Source organism: Oncorhynchus masou, chromosome 25, assembly GCF_036934945.1.
Source record: "Oncorhynchus masou masou isolate Uvic2021 chromosome 25, UVic_Omas_1.1, whole genome shotgun sequence".
Taxonomy (NCBI): domain Eukaryota; kingdom Metazoa; phylum Chordata; class Actinopteri; order Salmoniformes; family Salmonidae; genus Oncorhynchus; species Oncorhynchus masou.
Window position 1 is genome coordinate 36498053 of NC_088236.1, and position 23815 is coordinate 36521867.

A 23815-nucleotide genomic window follows, 5' to 3' on the forward strand; every position below is an offset into this window, starting at 1 on the left:
AGCCCTGACCTCAACCCCATCGAACACCTTTAGGATGAATTGGAATTGGAACACTGACTACGGGCCAGTCCTAATAGTTCAAAATCAGTGCCCTACCTCACTAATGTTCTTGCTGCTGAATGGAAGCAAATCTCTGCAGCAATGTTCCAACATCTAGTGGAAAGCCTTCCCAGAAGTTTGGAGGCTGTTATAGCAGCAAAGGGGGGACCAACTCTATTAATGCCCATGCTTTTGGAATGAGATGTTCGATGAGCAGATGTCCACATACTTTTGGTCATGTAGTGTATCTTAGTGATTTATTTTTCATTAATCTTAAAGAATTGTTAGAATGTTTCTTACACTTTGACTTTACAGAGTATTTTGTGGAGATCATTGACCATTTGTTTATTATATGCATTTTAATCCCACTTTGTAACATAATAAAATATGAAGATATCCAAGGGGGTGAATACTTATGATAGGCAGTGTACCTACCAAGGACTGTATATATGAGGAACATACCCACCTCTGCAACGTGATCTCAGAGCATTTCATATTATTTTGTACGTAAATCTGAGACATTTCATTTAGTATCATATGTTCCTTTTCATATGGTATGTATTAATTTGTTTATGTCTATCATCCATTTCATTTGTACAATATGTTACAATTTGCATAATGTACAATATGCTACAAATTTGCAAAACATGTGATATGTTGCGAATTCCAATTTGATATGGCTAACACTAGCTAGGTGGCTAGGTAGTGGTTAGAGTTTTAGGTTTTAGGTTAAAGGGTTAAGGTTAGGGTTAGGCAAAGGATTAGCTAAAAGTGTTAAGGTTAGGGGAAGGTTTAGATAACATGCTAAGTTGTTGCAAAGTAGCTAAAAAGTAGTAAGTTGTTGCTAATAGCTAAAATGCTAAAGTTGTCCGTGATGAGATTCAAACATGCAACATTTGGGTTGCTAGACGTTTGGGTTATACACCCACCATGTAACCTTTTGGTTGCTGACGTTTGCTTCATACTCCCACCCATCCACCCCCTTAAGTAGCCTTCTATCAAATCAAATTTTATTGGTCACATACACATATTTAGCAGATGTTATTGCGGGTGTAGCAAAATGTTTGTGATCGTATGTAACCCAGTGGAGGGTGCTGAGGTGAGGAAGGCTCATAATATTAACCTGGAAACCATGTGTTTGATGTATTTGATACCATTCCACTTATTCCACTCAATCCATTACCACGAGCCTGTCCTCCCAAATTAGTGTGCCACCAACCTCCTGTGATGTAACCATACAAACGTCACATATTATACTAATTTGCATGTCTCGGATTTACATTCACTATGTTAAATCTAGTCTATGACACCAGTCCAACCTCTTATGCATAGCCACAAGGGGTCGTATTCAGGTCGTTCGATGGGAGCACGAGCCAACACTGTCAATGACGCCTGACCATACAGGGGCGGAGCTAATTAAACAATAAAGGGATTCGATTATTGGGCCGGGTTATCCCAGTGAGAGGAGTTTGCTTCGGGTAAAAAGTGATTGCATTCGTTTTGGAACCGGGCAGTCAGATTCCCAGTTCAAAGCCCACGGCTAAGTCTTCTCAAAACAAAAGTTATGTAGCCTATGCACCTGGAGAAATGAGTAGGATTGTGTGTTTTCACTTGCAAAAGTGATTGCTTTTGATAAAAACTTCTTGCCAATGAAAACTTGTTAGATAATTCAAAAATATATTTTCTGGAAAATAAATGTAGGTTTCTGTATGATGCACCATAATGCCTTCTTGACAACAAGCGCAGATTACTGTTTGTTTTGAGAAGGGCGCTCCTCCCTCACCGTTTTTCCCGTCACGTCACCGGCCATAGACCGGTACACCGTGGCTCAGGTATTCGAACTCCATCAACGGTATTGTTTCGGGATAATAATACTGTCCATTAGGGTTGTCTTTCTTTAAGAGTGTGGGTCACCATTGGCATGTGAATTGTCTCTTTCCTATCTTTAGCTGGCGATATGTGAAAAAGAGATACATGTCATGATTTGTATTTCATATAGCATCAGAGGCTGGTTTGAACAGAAACGTTTCAGACAAATGTGTTGCTTGTTCTACTATGGTTTGTTCTCTAAGCTGGCGGGTCGTTAGCCCAACAGCATTTGAGCCCGCATTGCATCAAGCGCACAAGAAAAAGTTGTGAGGTGACAATCTAAACTGTGGTTCGGTCTCAAGGTATGTAATCAATGTTTTGGGATGATCATTTTATCAGTTTGCAAGTTTGTTTCAATGTGTTATATTCACCACATCGGTTTAGAATGTAATATGAATAATATTTTATGTAGGCTGTCGCGTTTTTATCTATGAACGAGGCTTATCAGCACCTTAATCATGTTTTTTTTTATCGTTGTTTATAGGTTCATTAAAATATCCTTCATCAATGGCTTTTTTTGTGAAAAAGAAGAAATTCAAGTTTCAGACACATTTGACATTGGAGGAGCTGACCGCTGTGCCTTTTGTCAACGGAGTATTGTTCTGCAAGCTTCGATTGTTGGACGGTGGAGACTTTGTTGCAACTTCATCAAGGTAAAATGTTTTGGTTTTTTTGCTCGCTGTGGGCATGAATTGTGCGCATGTCGCATGGTCAATACAGTAGTCTACATAATAACCAAACTGCTGTCATAATGTTATAACTTGTGAAATGCCTCACCACTCTTACTCTATCATAACCCAAAACATAATGTTGTTTTACTGCATTGTTTGTAAACAATGCCTTTGTAAACAAAACATGTGTAGATTCAAAGTAGCCTAGGCCTGACTAAAATGGTCATGTTGGTCTTATGCACTGTTAGTCCTTGCATCCATAACTTCATCTATATATTTTAGTTGTTAACCAACCATCCTTAAGCTTCATATCAGTGATTCCTCACGGGATTTTCACGAAATGTAATCCATAGAATAGTGCTTTGGAGGAAGTATTTTTGACCTAGACATTTGTATCTAAAAGCATAAATAAAAAATAATTAATAAAAGTTGGCATATGTATTACATTTTGGCCTTACCCAGGCCTCCTTTAAGACTATAATGTTTCATCTGTAGATGCCAAAAATGCAGTTGTATTATTATTTCAATAAAAATCATTTTTACATTAATATATGGAAGAATATAAACATCAATTTGGTATATTTTCAAAATGTTTCTATATATTGTTGAACATAATACACTGTACTGGCATATCAACGTTCCAGAGTGTGATCTCTGCTAGTTTTAAAGTTATGGTCCATTTTATACAGAGCAAATGGCAATGTAACCAATCACAGCCCTCCTTTTAACTATATCATTGCACATCCCACAAATCACCAGCAGAGGGCCATCATTTTGAATCAATTTAAACAATTGGTATTCAAAGTCGGGTCGTGACCGGAACTGCAGTGGGGTTGCTAAAATGTGAACCAAACAATGTCTTTTTTTTTTTTTTTTTTTTTTTTTTTGATTGGCGACTACAAATTAAGAGTACAGGTCATTAAACAATATACACACGTTTTTGAGAAAGATCATTTGAAAGATACCATTTTTATTGAGTAAATATATTTATTGGTTTCTTGTCATTTTCATGAATTGAAGGTTATTTGTTGATGTAAAAATCTAAATAGTTTGATTAAAAAAAAAAAAAAGATTTTGTAATAAGATTTGGGGTGGGGTCGCCAGAAATTCTGATTTTAAAAATGGGGTCCCTGCTGAAAAAGTTTAAATACCACTGATTTAAACATTCACTCTGTTGGTAATGCTTACAAATTAGACAATAACTGTAACAGTAACAGAGATCCCACTCTGGAACTTTGATATGCCCGTACAGCATATTATGTTCAACAATATATGGGAAAATGATCAAAATCCCAAATATTATATTTTCAATATTCATGTTTTATCTTTCTATATTCATAAATGAATGTAAAAAATGAGTTTTTGAAATCAAAGTACTACTCATATTACAGAGCAAGCGATACAGCTTCATATGACACCAATCTTTGCTTTGTAGCACCTACAGATGAAACACTATGAAGTATAATTTTTTTTGCCAACTTTGCTAAATTATTTCTCAATTATGCTTTTTGATATAAATGTCAAATATATGTCAACAATCCTTCCTCCAAATGACAATTATATGGACAAAATGTGAAAATCACAAAAATCATGGTGTGTGTGGGGGGCAAACCAAATGGCTAAAAAACAAATGAACCCCTACAGGATAGGTGGGTCCCCTGCGGGACGAGTGAGCTAACGTAGCACGGGGCAGATCCTTAAGATGAAGGGTTTGTGGCTGGAATATGGCAGGCCACTGATACAGCATTAACTTCCAAGCTCTGGTTTAGAACCAAGCCAAGTGGGTCAGACTGGTAACTGGGTCATAAGAAAGAATTGAGTTGGAGAAAAGCCCTCTGCAGACATTTGTCTAAGCTCTCTGTCCTCCAAGTTGTACATTTCCATTCAAGTCACATACAATCCTTCCCCTCCCCAACCTCAACACATCAACAGCTTTTGTGTCTTTTCCATGTTGCTCCAGACAGAGTGTAGTGGTTGGAGTTAGAGGACATTTACCAGGAGGAATTAGCTCACTTTGGGCAGACGGGGTGACTTGTAATGATCTGGATCTGATTGTGAAAACTGACACCTACTGACTCCTTCCCTAAAGCACACAACATTAATTGTACAGAGATGGGAGAGCTTTTAGTAAAAATGATGGAAGTAGAGATTGTAGAATGTTGTTGCTCTTCCTCTCCTTCAGCTACACACCCAAACACTGGCATACTAACACCTGGTGAAATACAACACATGTTTATGTGAGGGGGCGTTGTTTACTTTAGTAATATAAATGGGAATGCAAAAGGAGTCTGGTATTTGATCTGGGAGTGTTTGTTGAAAAGTAGGCTGGAGAGGGAAGTGATGCTTCTCTGGGGCTTTCACAATGTTAGGTAGAGGGTTGTGTGACATTGGATGAAGGGTAGCTGTGCAAAAACATGATCAACGGATCCTGAGTATTGTCTCAAAGAGAACTGTTTGGATCTGAGTTCATAAGCATTTGTCAAGCCACATTTTTTACTTTTGGTCATGTGGATACCTGCTTGTCAAACCTCTCATTGCAAAATCATGGGAATTAATATTCAGTTGGTCCCTCTTTGCTGTCCCTCTTCTGGGAAGGCTTTCCACTAGATGTTGAAACAATGCTGCAGGGACTTGCTTCCATTCAGCCACGAGCATTTAGTGAGTTTGGGCACTGATGTTGGGCGATTAGGCCTGGCTCGCAGTCGGCGTTCCAATTCACCCCAAAGGTATTCGATGGGGTTAAAATCACAGCTCTGTGCAGGCCGTGTTCTTCCACACCGATCTCGACAAACCATTTCTGTATGGACCTCGCTTTGTGGACGGGGGCATTGTCATGCTGAAACAGGAACTGTTTCAAGAAAGTTGGAAGCACAGACTCATCTAGAATGCCATTGCATGCTGTAGCGTTAAGATTTCCCTTCACTGGAACTAAGGGGCCTAGCCAGAACCATGAAAAACAGCTGCAGACCATTATTCTTCATCCACCAAACTTTACAGTTGGCACTATGCATTCGGCAGGTAGCGTTCTCTTGGCTTCGGCCAAACCCAGATTCATCCGTCGGACTGCCAGATGGTGAAGCGTGATTCATCACTCCAGAGAACATGTTTCCACTGCTCCAGAGTCCAATGGCGGCAAGCTTTACACCACTCAAGCTGATGCTTGGCATTGCACATGGTGATCTTAGGCTTGTGTGCGGCTGCTCGGCCATGGAAACTCATTTCATGAAACTCCCAACAAAAAGTTATTGTGCTGACGTTGCTTCTAGAGGCAGTTTGGACCTCGGTAGTGAGTGTTGCAACTGAGGAGAGGTTATTTTTTTCACTCTATGTGCTTAAGCATTTGGTGGGCCCGTTCTGTGAGCTTGTGCGGCCTACAACTTCTCAGCTGAGCCGTTGTTGCTCCTAGATGTTTCCACTTCACAATAACAGCACTTAGAGTTTACCGGGGCAGCTCTAGCAGGACAGAAGTTTGATGAAGGTTGCATCAGTAAGGCCATTCTACTGCCAATGTTTGTCTATGGAGATTGCATGGCTGTGTGCTCAATTTTAAATATGTCAGCAACGGTTGTGGCTGAAATAGCTCAATACACTAATTTGAATGGGTGTCCCCATACGTTTGTGTGTGTATATAGAGAACACTGTTCATGTCAGCCTCAGTTTACACTGCCAGCAGGACTGCACACAGTCATACATATTGGAAATGTCCTTGAAATTTTATTAATATACAGCTGAGTTTCCTTTCACACTTTGAATTTGTCTTTGATTCCATATTACCAGTCAGGTTCTTCCACCTCTGAATAGCTGGAGCATGTCCCGTCTGGTTGACCTGTGAGGAAACCATTTTTCTGTGCTTTCAGATAAGAGCTCATCTTTCTCCCCACTATGGAGAACATTATGATGCAGTATGTCCTAACTGAACTTCTGAACTGTGGCCACCCTGTGTCCCAGGTCTGTGTATGGCTTTTGTTTCTCTCCTATGCCTGTCATCATTGATTAACACACTTCTTTTTTAACTATGTTGCCCTCTACCTCCTTTACCATGCGATGATACAAGACCCTGGTGTGCTGTGCACCCATGAAGCCTGTTTTTGAGCATTATATAACAGGTTGTCTCTATCCAATCTGCTCGAGTTATCTATCAACTCTCTCTCTGATTATCTCTGTTACCCAAGTGCAGAAAACAAGGGCTTCTTAGAAAAAGAGACTAATTTGGGGGGGGGGGATCCCACTGTCTCTGCTAGAGATGTCGTGTTATGTCACAGGGCCTGGGGAGTGCAGTACACACAACTCCCTTTGTTCTGTTGTTGTGTCTGAAATAGTTCTGAAATCCATGGAGTTTGACCAATGGGCCATGCCCCATAGTGTGGAAATGCTTCAGTCCTAATGGTTGCAACACAAGCCGTAAGCAAGGGGGAAATCACATGCTGTTATGTGACTCTGGAAGCTCATTTTTGGGTCTTCTGATGCAGGTCTTGCTAAGAGCTACACTACATATTGTATATTGCTTTCTGTGCTGAATTACCACTGTTCTTCATGCCAAATGTAAAAGGGAAAACAGCCCAGTGGCTGCCAGCGAGCCATACATTCCCCTGTAGGGTTTAGCAGAGGAAGAGCCATTTGTACTCCCATGCATGGGTTTGTGTTTTAGCACCCATATCTGTTTTGTTTGAGTCTAGCTTTAAGAGCCAGCAGTGAGCAGAGCGTGTTGTTTGATGTGGCAGTGCGGGCCTGATTTTGATCCATTTCCTGAACTGGATAAGATTTGGCCTGGGCTGCATGGTACAGTCATGGTGGGGAATGTGCAGGTTCCCTCTTCCCTGCCTGGATGCCTGCTGCACACAGACTGCTCTCCTTCCTGATTAACAGAGGACACATCTGATCATGGACAACTGGATGGAAGTAGCAACACTCATGCCCCGCCCACATGAATGGCTTAGCGGTCTAAGGCACTGCATCTCAGTGTTAGAGGCGTCACTACAGACCCTGGTTCAATTCCAGGCTGTATCACAACCGGCTGTGATTGTGCCCCGCCCTATGGGACTCCCAATCGGCCCAACGTCGTTAGGGTTTGGCCAGGGTAGGCCTTCATTGTTATTAAGAATTGGTTCTTAACTGACTTGCTTAGTTAAAGGTTAAATAAATCAATAAAAATAAATCTGTCTTTTTCAGATATCTATTTCCTGTGTTTGAGGGGTGCAAAATACACTTGTCACTTAAATCATGCTGGATACTTTCATTTTACTCCTGCGATGCTTTCATACTCTTGCTTGTACCTATCGTTTTCCCCCGTCAACGTTACGACAATGGAAATGTTTGTAGTGTCATGTCAAACACACCCCAGTAATAGCTGAAAAGAGTTCAATGGAATACATTGTCTTTCCGTTGCGTCTATAAGAACGCTAACGCTTCGTCTGGGATTTAACGCATCATCACAAGAAGGATCCCTTTATTTTGATGGGTGTTCATTTTTTGTGTCTTTGAAAAGGTAATCATTTATTACAGTTGAATTATTTGCAAATTAGATGCGCTGTAATGAAAGCAACTCTCAAAAATGAACACTTGGATTATAGTGATATTAGATCTCGCAAACAATGTAAATTATGCATACAGTAGGTGTAATCTAGAGCCAAGTGTGTTGATTTTTAATCAGAGGGTTTCCTGCAATTGACACACTTGTTGAATAATGCAACAGAATGTTAGAACAGTAATTCACGAGGCAGTCTAGACAGGGCAGGTGAATGCAGGGAAAGGTAGACAGTAAGTTTTTGATGGTTGCAGCCCCCCCCCCCCCCCCCGTTAATTTATTCATACATGCAAATGTAACCTGTGCATTTATGCAAATGAGGCACATCTACCCCCCTTCCCACACAATTTTAAATACCTGATTCCATTTTATATATATATATATATATATATATAAAATGGAATCAGGTATTTAAAATTAGTGTATATATATATATATATATATATATATATATATATATATATATATATATATATAATTAGTGCATTCTAAGAAAAAAAAAAGTTAATAATAAATTGAATACCTGAATTCCATTCATTAGTTGTCTGTGCCAGTAAAATGTTTTATGTGCTATAATTCAGTCAGTATCTGATGGATTGACAGGTTTGGAGTATCTTCATACATTGTCCAACTGTTGCATTTATCACCATTGTTTTAGAAACTTTTTTTATTGCAATTTTGATGACCGTTAATGGAAGAATGAGTGAAGTGGAGAGTGGGGGAATTGAAAGAAGAGTAAAATTAGCGGACGTGGAGGTTGACTCACTGGGACAGGCTGCTGTCCAGCTGTTTCCTGTTTTCCCATCACCTCTTTTGCCCCATCCATAGAACAGAGACGAGGGTCTGCCACGCCTCTTCTGGTCTTTGACCAGGTAATCAAGAGGAGCATCCTGTTTTAAAATGGCCTTCACTTTCAATGAATTTACAGTGTACATGCTAATTTAGTATTAGTGCAGGCTACTGACTGTATTTTGTATTGAAATGCAACATTGCCTACATTTGATAACTGCATTAATGGCCTGGACTGGAGCTTCATACGCCTTGATTAGACAAGGGCATTTCCATGTAAAAGGACCCATAAGCACCAACATGTAAAGTTCAAAGGAGCATGTCAATTATCAGCTAGGATTGTATTTATATATATTTTTTAATACATTTTTTACACAAGGTTTATACATTTTTCAAAAATGTTCTATCCAAAATTTTAAGAATAAGCAAAGGATTTGATTTGTCGTCACACAGATGGAAAAGGGGTATTGGAAAACATCTACCAGAACCCGTTTTTAAAGGGGGTTTATAAATACATCAAAACACAATCCTGTTGAAGTAAAGGCCCCTGCCAACTAATATCAACACTTATACTTAGTTTTGGATAAATTATTTGCCTTGCTTAAGAATTGGTAACAGAATTTCTGGAAAATCAGTAACTGATTTACTGCATTTGAATTTGCTACAATGGGTAATCATATTAGTCACAAACCACAGTTGGGTCACCTGCAAAGCAAGTGTTAAAACAGTCTGGACAACCCCTCCCTCCACCTTTCTGCTTCTCTCTCCAGTTAATGTCATCTCTCCCAGCTCTTACTGACACCTACCCATGATCCCCCTCTTTGCATTTACTGTAACCAGCATCCTTAACAACTGTGCACCAACCAATACCGGACGTCCATGGATGTTGAAAAGTAGTTGATCTTTGGTCAGTCCTCCCTGCCTTGTTTTCAACATCCACAGATGTAGTTTTTGGTCCGGACTGGCCTTGATTTGGCCCAAACATAGACGTCAATGAGTACGGTTACATTCACACAATAATGTAATTTATTGTGGATCGATAAATATAATAGTTTAATTTTAAATGTTTACATGCTTTGCAAGAACGATTCCCCAATAATCCTGTTTACATGGACACATCTGAAATCAGGCTACCTGATGGCACTTATAAATGCAGAAAATTGCCAATCAAGATAATGTTCTACCACAGCGAACATGTTATTTTTGGGGAGCATATTTGATTCTGAGTTCATGCATGTTAAGTTTGTATGTGAAAATTAATTCTACTACGCATACATTCATTTTGTTCCGAACACACTTAACTCGCGCTAAAGAGGGAGGCTCGATCAGTTGCGGCAAGCACACGGCTAGATCAAATACACCGCTGGATGACCGATTTTTAAGGCGTTTACATCTCATAATTATTTGAAAGATTGCTCAGAAAACCAGGTGTTTTAATCGGTTTATGCTTTGTTTTTGACCTTATGACTATAAAGAGTATTGCATAATCGGCCTACTGCCATAATCCATTTAATATCAAACTATTAGTGTGCTTGTAAACTTACTCAAAGATTGGTTCAGATTTGGACTGGACAAAATCTGAAACGACTGTTTCACAAGTTTTTAAAATGTAAGTAGAGTTGAGTACACTAATTTATTGAATTGTACTGAACTCTACTCTGCTGAACTGTACTCTAGTTTGATGTCCAAACCGGTGTTATTACTGAACAAAAATATAAACGCAACATGTATAGTGTTAATCCCATGTTTCTTGAGTTGAAATACAACAAATCCCAGAAATGTTCCATACGCACCAAACCCTTTTATCTCTGTTTGTGCACAATGTGTTTACATTCCTGTTAGTGAGCATTTCTCCTTTGCCAAGATAATCCATCCACCTGACAAGGGTGGCATATCAAGAAGCTGATTAAACACCTTGATCATTACACAGGTGTAGTTTGTGCTGGGGACAATAAGGGTCCACTTTTTTAAATGTGCAGTTTTGTCACGCTATCACAGATGCTTCAACCTTTGAGGTAGCATGCAATTGGCATGCTACCTGCAGGAATGTCCACCAGAGCTGTTGTCAGAGAATTTAATGTTAATTTCTCTACCATAAGCTGCCTCCAACATTAATTTTTGAGAATTTGGCAGTTCGTCCAACCAGCCTCCAACCGAAGACCACATGTAACCACGCCAGCCCAGGACCTCCACATCTGGCTTCTTCACCTGCGGGAGACCAACCACGCAGAAGCTGAGTGTTTCTATCTGTAATAAAGCCCTTTTGTGGGAAAAAAAACAAATTCTGATTGGCTGGGCCCCAGTGGCTGGCCTATGTCCTCCCAGGGCTGCACCCTTGCTCAGTCAGGAAATCCATAGATTAGGGCCTAATGCATTTATTTCAATTGACTGATTTCCTTATATGAACTGTAATTCAGTAAAATTGTTACATGTTGTGTTTTTTTGTTCAGTATGAATATGGTACTTGGTTCGGACCAACCAAATTAATTTTTTGTTGTGGGGCGGAGTTCATTAAAATAATAACTAGTGTGTAGAATGATACCCTATATGCAATGGAGGATATTGCATATTTCTAATTTTGTGTACATATTTAGAATACATTACCATACAGAGAATGACATTCATATCCATAATAACACATTTCTGTGTAATACCAATCAGGGACCCATGATGCAATTCTGTTACCGGGTGTAAATCCACTTCACTTACTGTAGTTCAATAACCAAAAGAGATTTTTCAAAGTCAAGTATAGGCTCAGTGTACTGTTTCTACCATGGCCTGAAGTCCTCATTCACTGCAGCTTCCTCAGCTCTCCACACTGCTCTCTTCCAGGGCTAGGCTGTTTATCCGAGTTCTGTCAGGGGCCAGTGACTGACACAGGCCTGCTGCTATTTTGTGTTGCTGCTGTAGAGTGCCTGAGGACAGCACCCAGCCTCTGGGACAGGATGGGAGATAAGAATCCCATAGTAAAGCGTGCCTGACTGAGTGAGTCATCCTAAGCTGGGGTACAGTAGGGGGTGACGGTGTACTGTAGCTCTCAAATAAACAAATTCCTTTTGATATAGCTACTAGTGGATATGACAGTGATTTCAATGTGGTGAACAACTTCTTGTTCCACTGACTTGTTTCCTTTTTTGACAACATCTGCCAGTTGTGTAAACTTTCAATCCGTTTCAGTCAATAGTCATAGTTCTCACCTTTTTTTTCCTTTTCCTGTGTAGTTTTATTGCCACAACTCTTGCATTTTCCTTTTTGAGTTTTGTTAACTGATGTTTGTGTTGTTTTGTGATCACTTTAACTCTCTCTGGGTCTGGATGTAACCGGTCATGCTGGTGTCGAGAACTGGGCTGGCCTCCAATGAGGATTGTCTTTCAACATTGTTCAGATATTGTATATCTCCCCTTGTTTTCTCAGTGTGTTGTGTGTTGCGTTGCGTTTCCTTGGTGAGATCCCTGTTGATTACTCTCTGTGACATTGTGGCCTTCTGTATCTGTGAACTGACTCTGAGAATGTCTCAGATACCGCTGTTACAATGAGTTTGGTTGTTAAGTGTTGTCTCCAGACCCCCTCCCCCCATGTCTCTCTCCTCAGTGCTCTAGCTCTTTCACTCTCATTTTGAATGAACGCTGTAGTCGGGGATTTGAGGCGTGTGGTTGCCATGGTGGTTGAATAAAGCCATCTGGTATGTGGAATGTGGCTGAGAACGTTTTCAGAGACAGACCAAAGGGGGGCAGTGATTAGTGTGGTGCTCCTGATAAGAGCTAAACAAGTGTGTGAGGCACAGCATTAAGGACCAAGGCAAAACATGAGGGGACGACTATATAAAGAACCAATTAGAGTTGAAAAATCTAAAATGGTAGTGAACAAAAATACTTGCATAAAAAGTGTTTTAAAACATTTATAGAATGTACAAGATGAGTCATTGAGAGAGGAAATGGGGAACTCGTGTATGTTAGACATTTAAGTATGACCAAATGTTTATAGTCATGCAATTTGTTGGAGTTTGTAGGCGTACTATTACTAAAGGTTTTTAGCCAATCAAATAGCTGGAATCTGTTTTTGTAATACAAAGCAGCAGTAGTGGAGTTATGACTTGTTTTTTAAGTTTCTCTAGTAAACAACTATTTTATTTGGCCAATTGGCTTAACACACCATAGCTGGGTTTCAGTCATTCCTGACCTAAAGTGAGAGATTCATAAAAAGAGAGACTGGGAAGGGAGGAAAAAGTGTTACTGGATGTGCAGTGTTGGTTAGAGTTGCAAAAATATAATGGGTGAAGGGGAGGGGAGTGTTAGCAGCAGCTGCCACCAGTTTGCGCTGATCCATAACTGGCCGTTAACGCTATACAAGTGGCACTCTCCTAGCAACGCTAGCCTCGCCATTGTCAGCCAATCCAGTAGGAGCTTCGATTGGTCACTCCCGTCGCAATATCGCAGATGATTTACAGTTGAAGTCGGAAGTTTACATACACCTTACCCAAATACATTTAAACTCAGTTTATCACAATTCCTGACATTTAATCCTAGTAGACGTTCCCTGTTTTAGGTCAGTTAGGATCACCGCTTTATTTTAATAATGTGAAATGTCAGAATAATACTAGAGAGTGATTTATTTTAGCCTTGACTTCTTTCATCACATTCCCAGGGGGTCAGAAGTTTACACGCACTCAATTAGTATTTGGTAGCATTGCCTTTTAAATTGTTTAATTTGTGTCAAACGTTTTGGGTAGCCTTCTACAACCTTCCCACAATAAGTTGGGTGAATTTTGGCCCATTCCTCCTGACAGCTGGTGTAACTGAGTCAGGCTTGTAGGGTCTCCTTGCAAGCACACACTTTTTCATTTCTGCCCACAAATGTTCTATAGGATTGAGGTCAGGGCTTTGTGATGGCCACTCCAATACCTTGACATTTTGCCACAACTTTGGAAGTATGCTTGAGGTCATTGTCCATTTGGAAGACCCATTTGCAACCAAGCTTTAACTTCCTGACTGATGTCCTGAGATTTTGCTTCAATATATCCACATACTTTTCCTTCCACATAATGCCATCTATTTTGTGAAGTGCACCAGTCCCTCCTGCAACAAAGCACCACCACAACATGATGCTGCCACCCCTGTGCTTCACAGTTGGGATGGTGTTCAACTGCTTGCAAGCCTCCCCCTTTTTCCTCCAAACTTAACAAAGGTCATTATGGCCAAACAGTTCTCTGGTCTGATAAAACAAAAATAGGACATTTCACCAAAAAGTCAGATATTCGTCCTCATGTGCAGTTGCAAACAGTAGTCTGGCTTTTTTATGTGGCTTTGGAGCAGTGGCTTCTTCCTCGCTGAGATTCCTTTCGGGTTATGTCGATATAGGACTCTTTTTACTGTGGATATAGATACTTTTGTACCTGTTTCCTCCAGCATCCTCACAAGGTTCTTTGCTGTTGTTCTGGGATTGATTTGCACTTTTCACACCAAAGTATGTTCATCTCTAGGAGAAAACGCATCTAGTTCCTGAGTGGTATGACGGCTGCATGGTCCCATGGTGTTTATACTTGCGTACTATTGTTTGTACAGATGAACGTGGTACCTTCAGGCTTTTGGAAATTGCTCCCAAGAATGAACCAGACTTGTGGAGGTTTTTCTGATGTCTTGGCTGATTTTCTTTAGATTTTTTTCCATGATGTCAAGCAAAGAGGCACTGAGTTTGAAGGTAGGCCTTGAAATACATACACAGGTACACCTCCATTTGACTCAAATGATGTCAATTAGCCTATCAGAAGCTTCTAAAGTCATGACATTTTCTGGAATATTCCAAGCTGTTTAAATGCACAGTCAACTTAGTGTATGGAAACTTCTGACCCACTGGAATTGTGATACAGTGAGTTATCTTTGAAATAATCTGTCTGTAAACAATTGTTGGAAAAGTTACTTGTGTTGTGCACAAAGTAGATGTCCTAACCAACTTGCCAAAACTATAGTTTATTCACAATCAATTTGTGGAGTGGTTGAAAAATGAGTTTTAATGACTTCAACTTAAGTGTTTGTAAACTTCCGACTTCAACTGTAAATAAAGTTCAGCTTTCTCCAACTTTAGTCCCGACCTACTCGGCTCCCTTACCCATGCTCGCATCGCTTTTACCGGTCTCCCCGCCCCCTCTTCTTTCGCTTTCCTTCCATTGAAAATGTATGACTTCTGATGTTTCACCGCACGACGATGGTTCCTAGTGTAAATCTAAATGCTTGCTGTGGTCGGGTTCAGTTTTTGTGGAACTGACACTCATACTAGAGAAGGGAAGAATTTTATTAACTTAAACAGTGCTATATATTCATTATGTGGAAGGCTGGATCACATCTCTTGCATTTTAGCCATGTGTCAATGCAGAGGGGACAGCCATGTACTAGTCAAGCAGTGTATAAAGTGTCACTGTCAGTCATGTGACTTCAGATAGTATGCCTAAAGTGTGGAATTGATACTTGGGGTCTGCATCGTAAAAGCCATGTGTGCAGTTGGGGACATGCTGTCCCTGATGTAGAGGTACTGTAGGGATTACACGTGGCTCACCTGGAACTTTTCTTTGGACAGATGATCCTATGACGCCACTCCCTTGCATGGCATGGAGTAGGAACACGTTGGCTCCTTGCAGGGCACATGGCCAAGGCACGACTACCCACCACTATACTGAAGCCCCTCTGCAGCTAGTTAATCAAAGTGTCAGCTGGTTAGAGACCATGTGCTATCTGACCGCTGTACACAGGGAAAATTCTTCCTCTTTGCACAACACCCAACCTGAATGGCAGTGAGTTTATTTTCTGTTGCTTGACCAAAGGGACTGTAGTACTCCTCTGTGCTTATTTCAGAACAGTGATGGTCACTCTTAGGTACAGTGCCTTCAGAAAGTATTCATACCCCCTGACTTATTCTACATTTTGTTGTGTTACAGCCTGAATTCTAAATGGATTAAATATTTTTTTCTTCTCACGGATCTACACGCAACACCCCATAAGTGATTTTTTTTAAAGAAATTTTAGCTAATTAAATTAAATGAATAAATACTCCTGAGTCAATACTTTGTAGAAGCACCTTTGGTTGCGATTACAGCTGTAAGTCTTTAAGAGCTTTGCACATCTGGATTGTACAATATTTGCCCATTTATTCTTTAAAAAAATCTTTAAGCTCTGTCGTTGATTGTTGCTCATTGCTAGACAGCCTTGCCATAGATTTTTCAAGACGATTTTAAGTCAACTGTAACTAGGCCACTCAGGAACATTCAATGTTGTCTTGGTAAGCAATTCCGGTGTAGATTTGGCCCATGTGTTTTAGGTTATTGTCCTGCTGAAAGGTGAATTCATCTCCCAGTGTCTGAAAACCATCTGAACCAGGTTTTCCTCTAGGATTTGCCTGCGCTTATAGCTGTATTCCGTTTCTTTTTATCCTCAAAAACCTCCCTTTCCGATGACAAGCATACCCATAACATGATGCAGCCACCACCATGCTTGAAAATATAAACAGTGGTACTCGATACCGGTAACCCTGTATGTAGCCTTATTTTATTGTAGCTCTTTTTTTCCCATTGGTTTATTTAGTAAATATTTTTCATACATATTTTTCTTTAACTGCATTGTTGGTTTAGGGCTTGTAAGTAAGCATTTCACAGAAAGGTCTACACCTGTCTACATCACATTCTTACTCCAGAACTTGAGGGTGCCAGGCTGCCCTTCATTACGCGACCTGTCACCATCCTTATGCACAGCTGCACAATATTGGTCTCACATGGACTCCTTTTACTTTGTTCATTGCCTCGTCTATATCTGTCTGTTCCTCAGTTGGTTTCCCGTGTCAGCATTATTGTCGTTGATGTCGTTATTTTTCCCCTGTCCAGGCGCTGTTCCTGTTCTGTTTCCTGTCCGTTGTTTATTAAATGTTCACTCCCTGTACCTGCTTCTCGTCTCCAGCGTTGATCCTTACAGAATGCTGACACCACAATTGGAAGCATCTGGGAGTTTTTGTTTTTTGTTTTGGTTGGTGATGTCTGGTCCGGGTGCAGTCGCCGATGGAACCGGGGGTGCCTCAGCTAGCACGTCTGGCATCCACACCTTACCTGGCTCAAAAGGTCTTCTTGCCTCGGTGGGCTCTGCAGGCGTCCATCCCACGTCATGCTTCAGCTGGTCCTATTTCCCCCCCCCCTTGTCCAGGCGCTGTTCCTGTTCTGTTTCCTGTCCCTTGTTTATTAAATGTTCACTCCCTGTACCTGCTTCTCGTCTCCAGCGTCAAGCCTTACAAATTCCTCTGACGTTGTGGTGTATTGTGGGTAAATCAGTGACACAATCTCAATTTAACTATTTTAAATTCAGGCTGTAACACAACAAAATGTGGAAAAGTAAAGGGAATTCTTCCTGAAGGCACTTTACGTCTCTGTTGGATCAACCGCTCAGGAAGCCTGCTGCATTTACTGCCTTCTCACTTGTAGAGCGTGTTTGGGTTTTGCCTGTTTTTTTTTTTTAAAGGATAGTTATGTTTCACTGAGTACCCTCTGGTGTAGTTGACTGCAGTCTGGTAATACCTGACTGTTTGAGCACTCCCAGAAGGTGGTACACACTAGAGTAATCAGGCCGATCAGTCCACCATGGCTGTGTGTTTGCATTGAAGATGATGGGTCATGCATATCTAGCCCTATACATTTAGCTCCTCTTGCTCTGCAAGTTATTTATTCTTTCCATAGTCCACATTAAGCACTGAATTCACTAGTGGCTGGATACTGGGTCCATGCCGAGGCATGACTGTAGTACTGTCAAAGCTTGCACTCAGTCCATCTGTCCAGATGGGAGAAGGAGGGTTTAAAGCATGTGAACATGGGAAGTAGATTATCACTAGGAATGTTTTATGCCAACCACTCTGTATTCTCATCCATTTTCCTCACCGTATGGGTGGACAGGGTGACGTCAGGCACTGGCCTAATTACATCAACTTTCTTTTTACAGAAGCCTGTAGATTATTGTTCACCGTTTTCCTCGACAACAAGTTTACTTTCTCTAAAATTGGAGCAAGACATTGAAGAGAGGCCAAATGCACAAGTGATGTCATTTGCTACGTTGAATTAGTGACTTCTTTTTTTGAGATCACTCAAACGGTAATGGCTGTCATTCACTCTCCACTTTAGATTTCTCTTGACACTAATAACAGACGTGTTAACCAATTCCTTTTTTAAATTGAGATTGATGCATCTGTGCTGTAGTGCCATCCCCTTGTTGATCCCTGTCCTCTTGTCACACAGAGTGGAGGTTCAGGAGAACTGTGTTCGATGGAAGAAGAGGTTCACCTTTTTGTGTAAAATGAGTGCCAACCCCACAACTGGAGTGCTGGATCCCTCGATCTGTCGGGTTTCTGTGCGGAAGGTCTGTGTTGACTGATTGGAGACCTCTCTCTTACCAACACACAGCTCTATGCTGTTATCTCTGTGAACATCCAGGGCTACAGTTTCCTGCATGTAATAATGGATTATGCATCTTTCCATGTACAATTAACACCCCCTAACTGTAGCCTCTATAATCTGATGGTAGAGCAGTGCTAAACACACACTCCACTGCATGCCTGACTGTCAAAGTCCTCAGGAGTCATCTCCCTCTTCCTGTTTTCTCTACAGGAACTCAAAGGAGGAAAAACGTATTCAAAGGTAAGAGCCCACTCCTCCTGAGCACTCCATCATATATCCATAAACACATTTAAACAATTTACTGTAGCCTGATGTCAACACACACAAACACTCCCATTTACTCCATTTAAACAGGAACATTAGTCACCGCACTTCTACAAACACAAGCAACAACTTTGGCACTCCTGTATAAGCATATGTAAAATATACCATATTAGATGGGGAAAGTTTACAGAGAATGCACACTCAGGTTGCCAGGGACCCTTCCTGTGTTTTCTCACGTTCTGCTTCTGGATTTCCTTAAACTAAATATAACCCCTTTCCTCTTTGGAAGTAGGCTTCCTTAAATACACACATCTGTAAACAGTAGCTTCGAGGAAATAAAACCTGGAGAAAGGGAAATGAGAGTCATCTCTTGGATAACCTGAGACTAAAATGAGAAACAGTAGGGCTAAGTGTCTGGAGCATATACAGTCTGTCTCTACATCCAGATGGCTACATGTATGTCACTGTATATGAAGGTTTAAAACGACTGTACTTAAAGTAGACTCAATGAAGTGACATTGCCACAAGCAGCACCGCAGATATTGAGATGAGCGAGATGCAAGACCTTGCTCTCACACAGTATCGGCTCATGTTCACGGGATTGCTTCACGCTGTACACAGCGTGGTAGTCAGGGCAACAAAACAGCGGAGAAATGGACCCTCACTCTTCAACACTCTTAGTTTGACCCACAATGCTGTTTACTTTCTTTATCTACGTCATATCGCTGAGTCTACCTTTTAATGTAACTGTTGCTCTCCCTCAGCTGGGTTTTACTGACCTAAACATGGCAGAGTTCGCTGGCTCAGGCTCTGCGGTCCGCTGTTGTCTACTGGAGGGATACGACACCAAGAATACCAGACAGGACAACTCCATACTGAAGGTAAGCTTGGGTGGACAGGAGTTGTTGACCTCGGGACTTTTTCAGGGTTTGGTTTGGTTGAACAGAACAACTAATATATATATACTGAACAAAAATATATAAAGTCAACAAGCAACAAAGGCATAGGCCCACCCACTGGGGAGCCAGGCCCAGCCAATCAGAATGAGTTTTTCCCCACAAAAGAAATACTCCTCAGTTTCATCAGCTGTCCGGGTGGCTGGTCTCAGACCATCCTGCAGGTGAAGAAGCCGGATATGGAGGTCCTGGGCTGGCGTGGTTACATGTGGTCTGCGGGTGCAAAATTCTCTAAAATGACATTGGATGCGGTTTATGGTAGAGAAATTAACATTAAATTCTCTGGCAACAGCTTTGGTGGACATTCCTGCAGGCAGCATGCCAATTCCACGCTCCCTCAACTTGAGACATCTGTGGCATTGTGTTGTGTGACAAAACTGCACATTTTAGTGGCCTTCTGTCTCCAGCACAAGGTGCATCTGTGTCACAATCATGCTGTTTAATCAGCTTCCTGATACGCCACATCTGTCAGGTGGATGGATTATCTTGGCAAAGGCAAAGTGCTCATTGACATGGATGTACACAAATTGGTTTACAACATTTGAGAGAAAGCTTTTTGCGCATATAGAACATTTATGGGAATTTTTATTTCAGCCCATGAAACATGGGACCAACACTTCACTTCACATGTTGCGTTTTATATTTTTGTTCGGTAAATCGTTTAAACTGACTTTTATATTGAGTGGTAAAGGAAATCATTCTTCTGATCACCCACAGTGGGGGTTTTAACATGAAAATGGTGGTGGGGGAAAACTCAATCAACAAAGCATTGAAAACAGTCCACTCCACTGGCTACACATTGAATTAACTAATAACCAATCCCAGAAATGTTGTTTTGAGCCACACACAAATGTTATAAATTTGGGTTATGGCTACTTCCCATATCTTTAGCTCTTATTACCCGGAAGACAATGGTAGTCGAGCATACTTTTGTAGAGTAAACAAGCTAGTAATCGGTCTGCAATATTGCGACATTGCGTGCGTCTGCCTGCCTATTATAAAGGGGTCTGGTTAACAATATGCAACGTTTATGACGCTATTCCCTCACTGCTTATATTGCACAGTTACAGTTCCATGTTTAAACTAGTTCAGCTAGCTAGCTTGAAGACGTGTTTAACAGTGCGTGGTAAGGAATTAGCTAGCTATGAAGTTGACATATCAGTCCAATCAAAGTTGGCAGGCATAAGATGTTGATTTATCTGTTGCTAAAGACAATGAGCTTTCTTGGTTGAGCACAAGCAGCGACGACGGAATCACGTTATCCAAAAACATGGCAGACATTGGATGAATATAAAATTGTAATTGTGAGTGATTAAAAAAATTCGAATAAACGTCCAAGGTGACAATTATTTGAATAATTCAATGAATGTTTTGTGCAAAGAGGTGAGGACTATAGTGGCTTGAGAATTTTCATATCTGACTTCCATCTATGGAAATTGTCTTTTGCCGGGCGTCAGTTAAACTTCAGTATCGAAGCAAAACTGTAGGAGTAGTTGGAACTGTGCTTTTAGACCAGAACCCTGGCCCCTGGGCACTGTAGAGGCTAGCTCTCCCAGCAGGTGCTGCGGTGATGTAGTGACAGCACCCTGTGCCAATGATACCTATGCTCTGTACTTTCTCTGTCTGCCTCTCCACCACACAAAGCACAGAGCAACGCTGAAACTGCTGCATTTTTGAGCAGTCTTATTCAATAAAAATTGACCAAAGCAACAATGCAATCGGAAAGCAACCACGTATGCTTTATTAGATAAACATATTAAAAAATATATATAAACAATGTTTGCTAACTGATATGATGTTTTGTTGTGACATGAAATACCAGAATTGCATACAAATGTCCTGGATATTGGTGGGGCTCTGGACCACTTGTGACACATGCCAACTGATCACCCAGAGCTTTTGATGCCCAGCACCTCAGCGGAACTTTTATATATAGCTACTGCAAACATGACTCACTGTCTTTTTACTTTTTATATTGTAATAAAAGTTGTCTTTGTCTGGATCTTCTCTGAAGGTGACTATCGGGATGACCCTCCTCTCTGGAGATCCGTGCTTTAAAACGTGAGTGACCTGATAGATGCTCAAATCTCTGATCTGTCATTCATCATCATACATTTAGTAAACCTGCTGCTGTCACCACTTTTCCCACAGTATAACATGTGGACTGACCAGTCATGTTTTTTGCAGCGCTCCCAGCACAGCCAAGTCCATCTCGATCTCAGGCCAGGACCATACCCTGCAGCTAGACTGCAAGGGTGAGGGCACTGGAACCCCTAACCGTCCCCCTTCTTTGGGCCGGTCCATGAAGCCCAGGCCCTCTGTCATCAGCTCAGGTATGACGTGCAAGAAGGATCCGATTTAAAGCTGGTAACTGTGGGTGTTTTAGGATTATCTCATCAACAGGAAACAGTTAACCCAGGTCTGGGAGACATGGTGAGGGACTGACTAATTGAGGTGTGGTTCTGGTTGATGTCAGGACTTCCAGAGGAGCGAGACCAGACCCAGGTGGCCAGCCCAGGAGAAGTGTTCCAGTCGGGCCACTCTCGCAACTCCAGCTACGCCAGCCAGCTGAGCAAGATCTCAGGTGTGTGTTCCTGTTCCCCATCTTCCCTCTCCATAGGTCATATTTCTTTGTTACTGTAATTGCACCAATGGCAGTAATGTAAACTCTTGTTCCCCAGGCTATAGCACCGAGCACTCCTGCTCCTCCAGTATGTCTGATCTCACACACCGGAGGAACACCTCCACAGGAAGCAGCACCTCTGGGGGCCTGAGTGTGACCGTAGACACCCCACCAGAGAGGGAGAGCGACATCTGCCGGCCAGAGAGACCCCCTCGCCCCCCACGGCCCATCCTGCCATCCAACAGACCCCCCAGGCAAGACCTATCTCCCACCCACCAGATGTGTTTAGCCCAATGTGTCTGTTTTCACAATCTATGAAACACTCCAATCCATCAGTGAAACACTACTGATATTGTTCTTTGTACCTGCTGTTTGTCACCTTGCTGTTGAATGACTGGGCCTTTCCCTTCCACCCTGTGACAGGAGGAAGCAGGATTCTGTGGAGAGCCATCCCTCCTGGGTGAATGACACCCGCATCGATGCTGATGATATAGTTGAAAAGATCGTCCAGAGCCAGAACTTTGGTGACATAAGTAACACTGAAGGTATGAAGGCTGCCCTTTCACTTGTCCAGCACATTTTTGCAATCTCTTTTGTACATAACTGCCTCTATTGTACTGTGTTTCATTTGGCTCTCTCTTGGTGTGATTGTTTCCTCTTCAGACAGTAACCTGCGACTGTTTGTCAGTAGAGACGGGACCACTTCCCTGAATGAGCTACAGCTTGGAAACAGGTGAGAACACACACACACACACACACACACACACACACACACACACACACACCTCTTACTCTCCTACTTTTCATTCTTTCAGGGTGTCCGCCGGTGTCTATGAACCAGTTGTGATTGAGAGCCATTAGGACTGGTGAAGATGTGAGTTTAAGTTGAGGCCTCTGTGGTCAAGCTTGTGGACTAACTCTAGAAACCTATGGTAGTCATCCTGGAGCTCCAGCTGAGCTGGTTGCCATGAGAGGAGGACTGTACCGCAGAGTTATGTTTAGTTGTGGATCTGTTTACCCTATGGGGTCTGATTGATTGTAAACTGTTTTTGTCTGGTCATTTTGCACTTTATTTCTAATGTGTTGTACCCCCAGAAGATGTGGCTTAAGTCTGAACTCATTTCAGCTGTATGTTGTTACAGTATCTTTGTTTCCATGGTAAATTTCTTGTCCTGTTGATCAGGAAGTGACATCATGCATTTCTCTATCCTCAGCCTTTCCACAAATATTGAAAAATAACGATCGGACAAATGTAATACTGTAAAGAAAATATCCAATACACATTGTATGCGCTACTTTAGAATGTATTTTTCTCATACATGACCCAAAGCACCAGATAATCTCTGTGATGACAGTGCTAGTCACTATTGGAGGAGAGCTGGTGATGGAGAAGAGGGAAAGTTCTCAGCACTGGTCTGACTGGTTTCAATCCCATTTAGATTGTAGTACTCTGGCGCCCCCCTGTGAAGAAATGGCCTGTTGAGGGATCAGTCTCTGATTTTCAATCATGTCCCCAAACAACTGGTAGGTCCTAGCCTGTCATTTTTAGTGTTTACAAATCTCAAGGAACTGGGTAGGTGTAGGAATATGGGGGAAGTTTTATATGCTATAAGTTCTAAACCCATTAGATGGCTATTTGGTGATTCTCTCCGATCTGCAAAC

At 41.5% G+C, this 23815-nt stretch overlaps 1 protein-coding gene across 1 annotated transcript; it reads left to right on the forward strand.

Annotated features, from left to right (window-relative positions):
* The first annotated feature begins 1883 nt into the window (after nt 1-1883).
* eeig1a (estrogen-induced osteoclastogenesis regulator 1a) lies at nt 1884-23362 on the forward strand. The gene is made up of 12 exons (XM_064937562.1): nt 1884-2210; nt 2393-2561; nt 18152-18272; nt 18521-18550; nt 19339-19455; nt 21545-21591; nt 21718-21863; nt 22007-22114; nt 22212-22407; nt 22577-22698; nt 22817-22886; nt 22969-23362. Exons 2-12 carry the CDS (start codon nt 2416-2418, stop codon nt 23012-23014), a joined length of 1149 nt encoding a protein of 382 aa, XP_064793634.1. The 5' UTR covers nt 1884-2210; nt 2393-2415; the 3' UTR covers nt 23015-23362.
* Nucleotides 23363-23815: the final 453 nt, after the last annotated feature.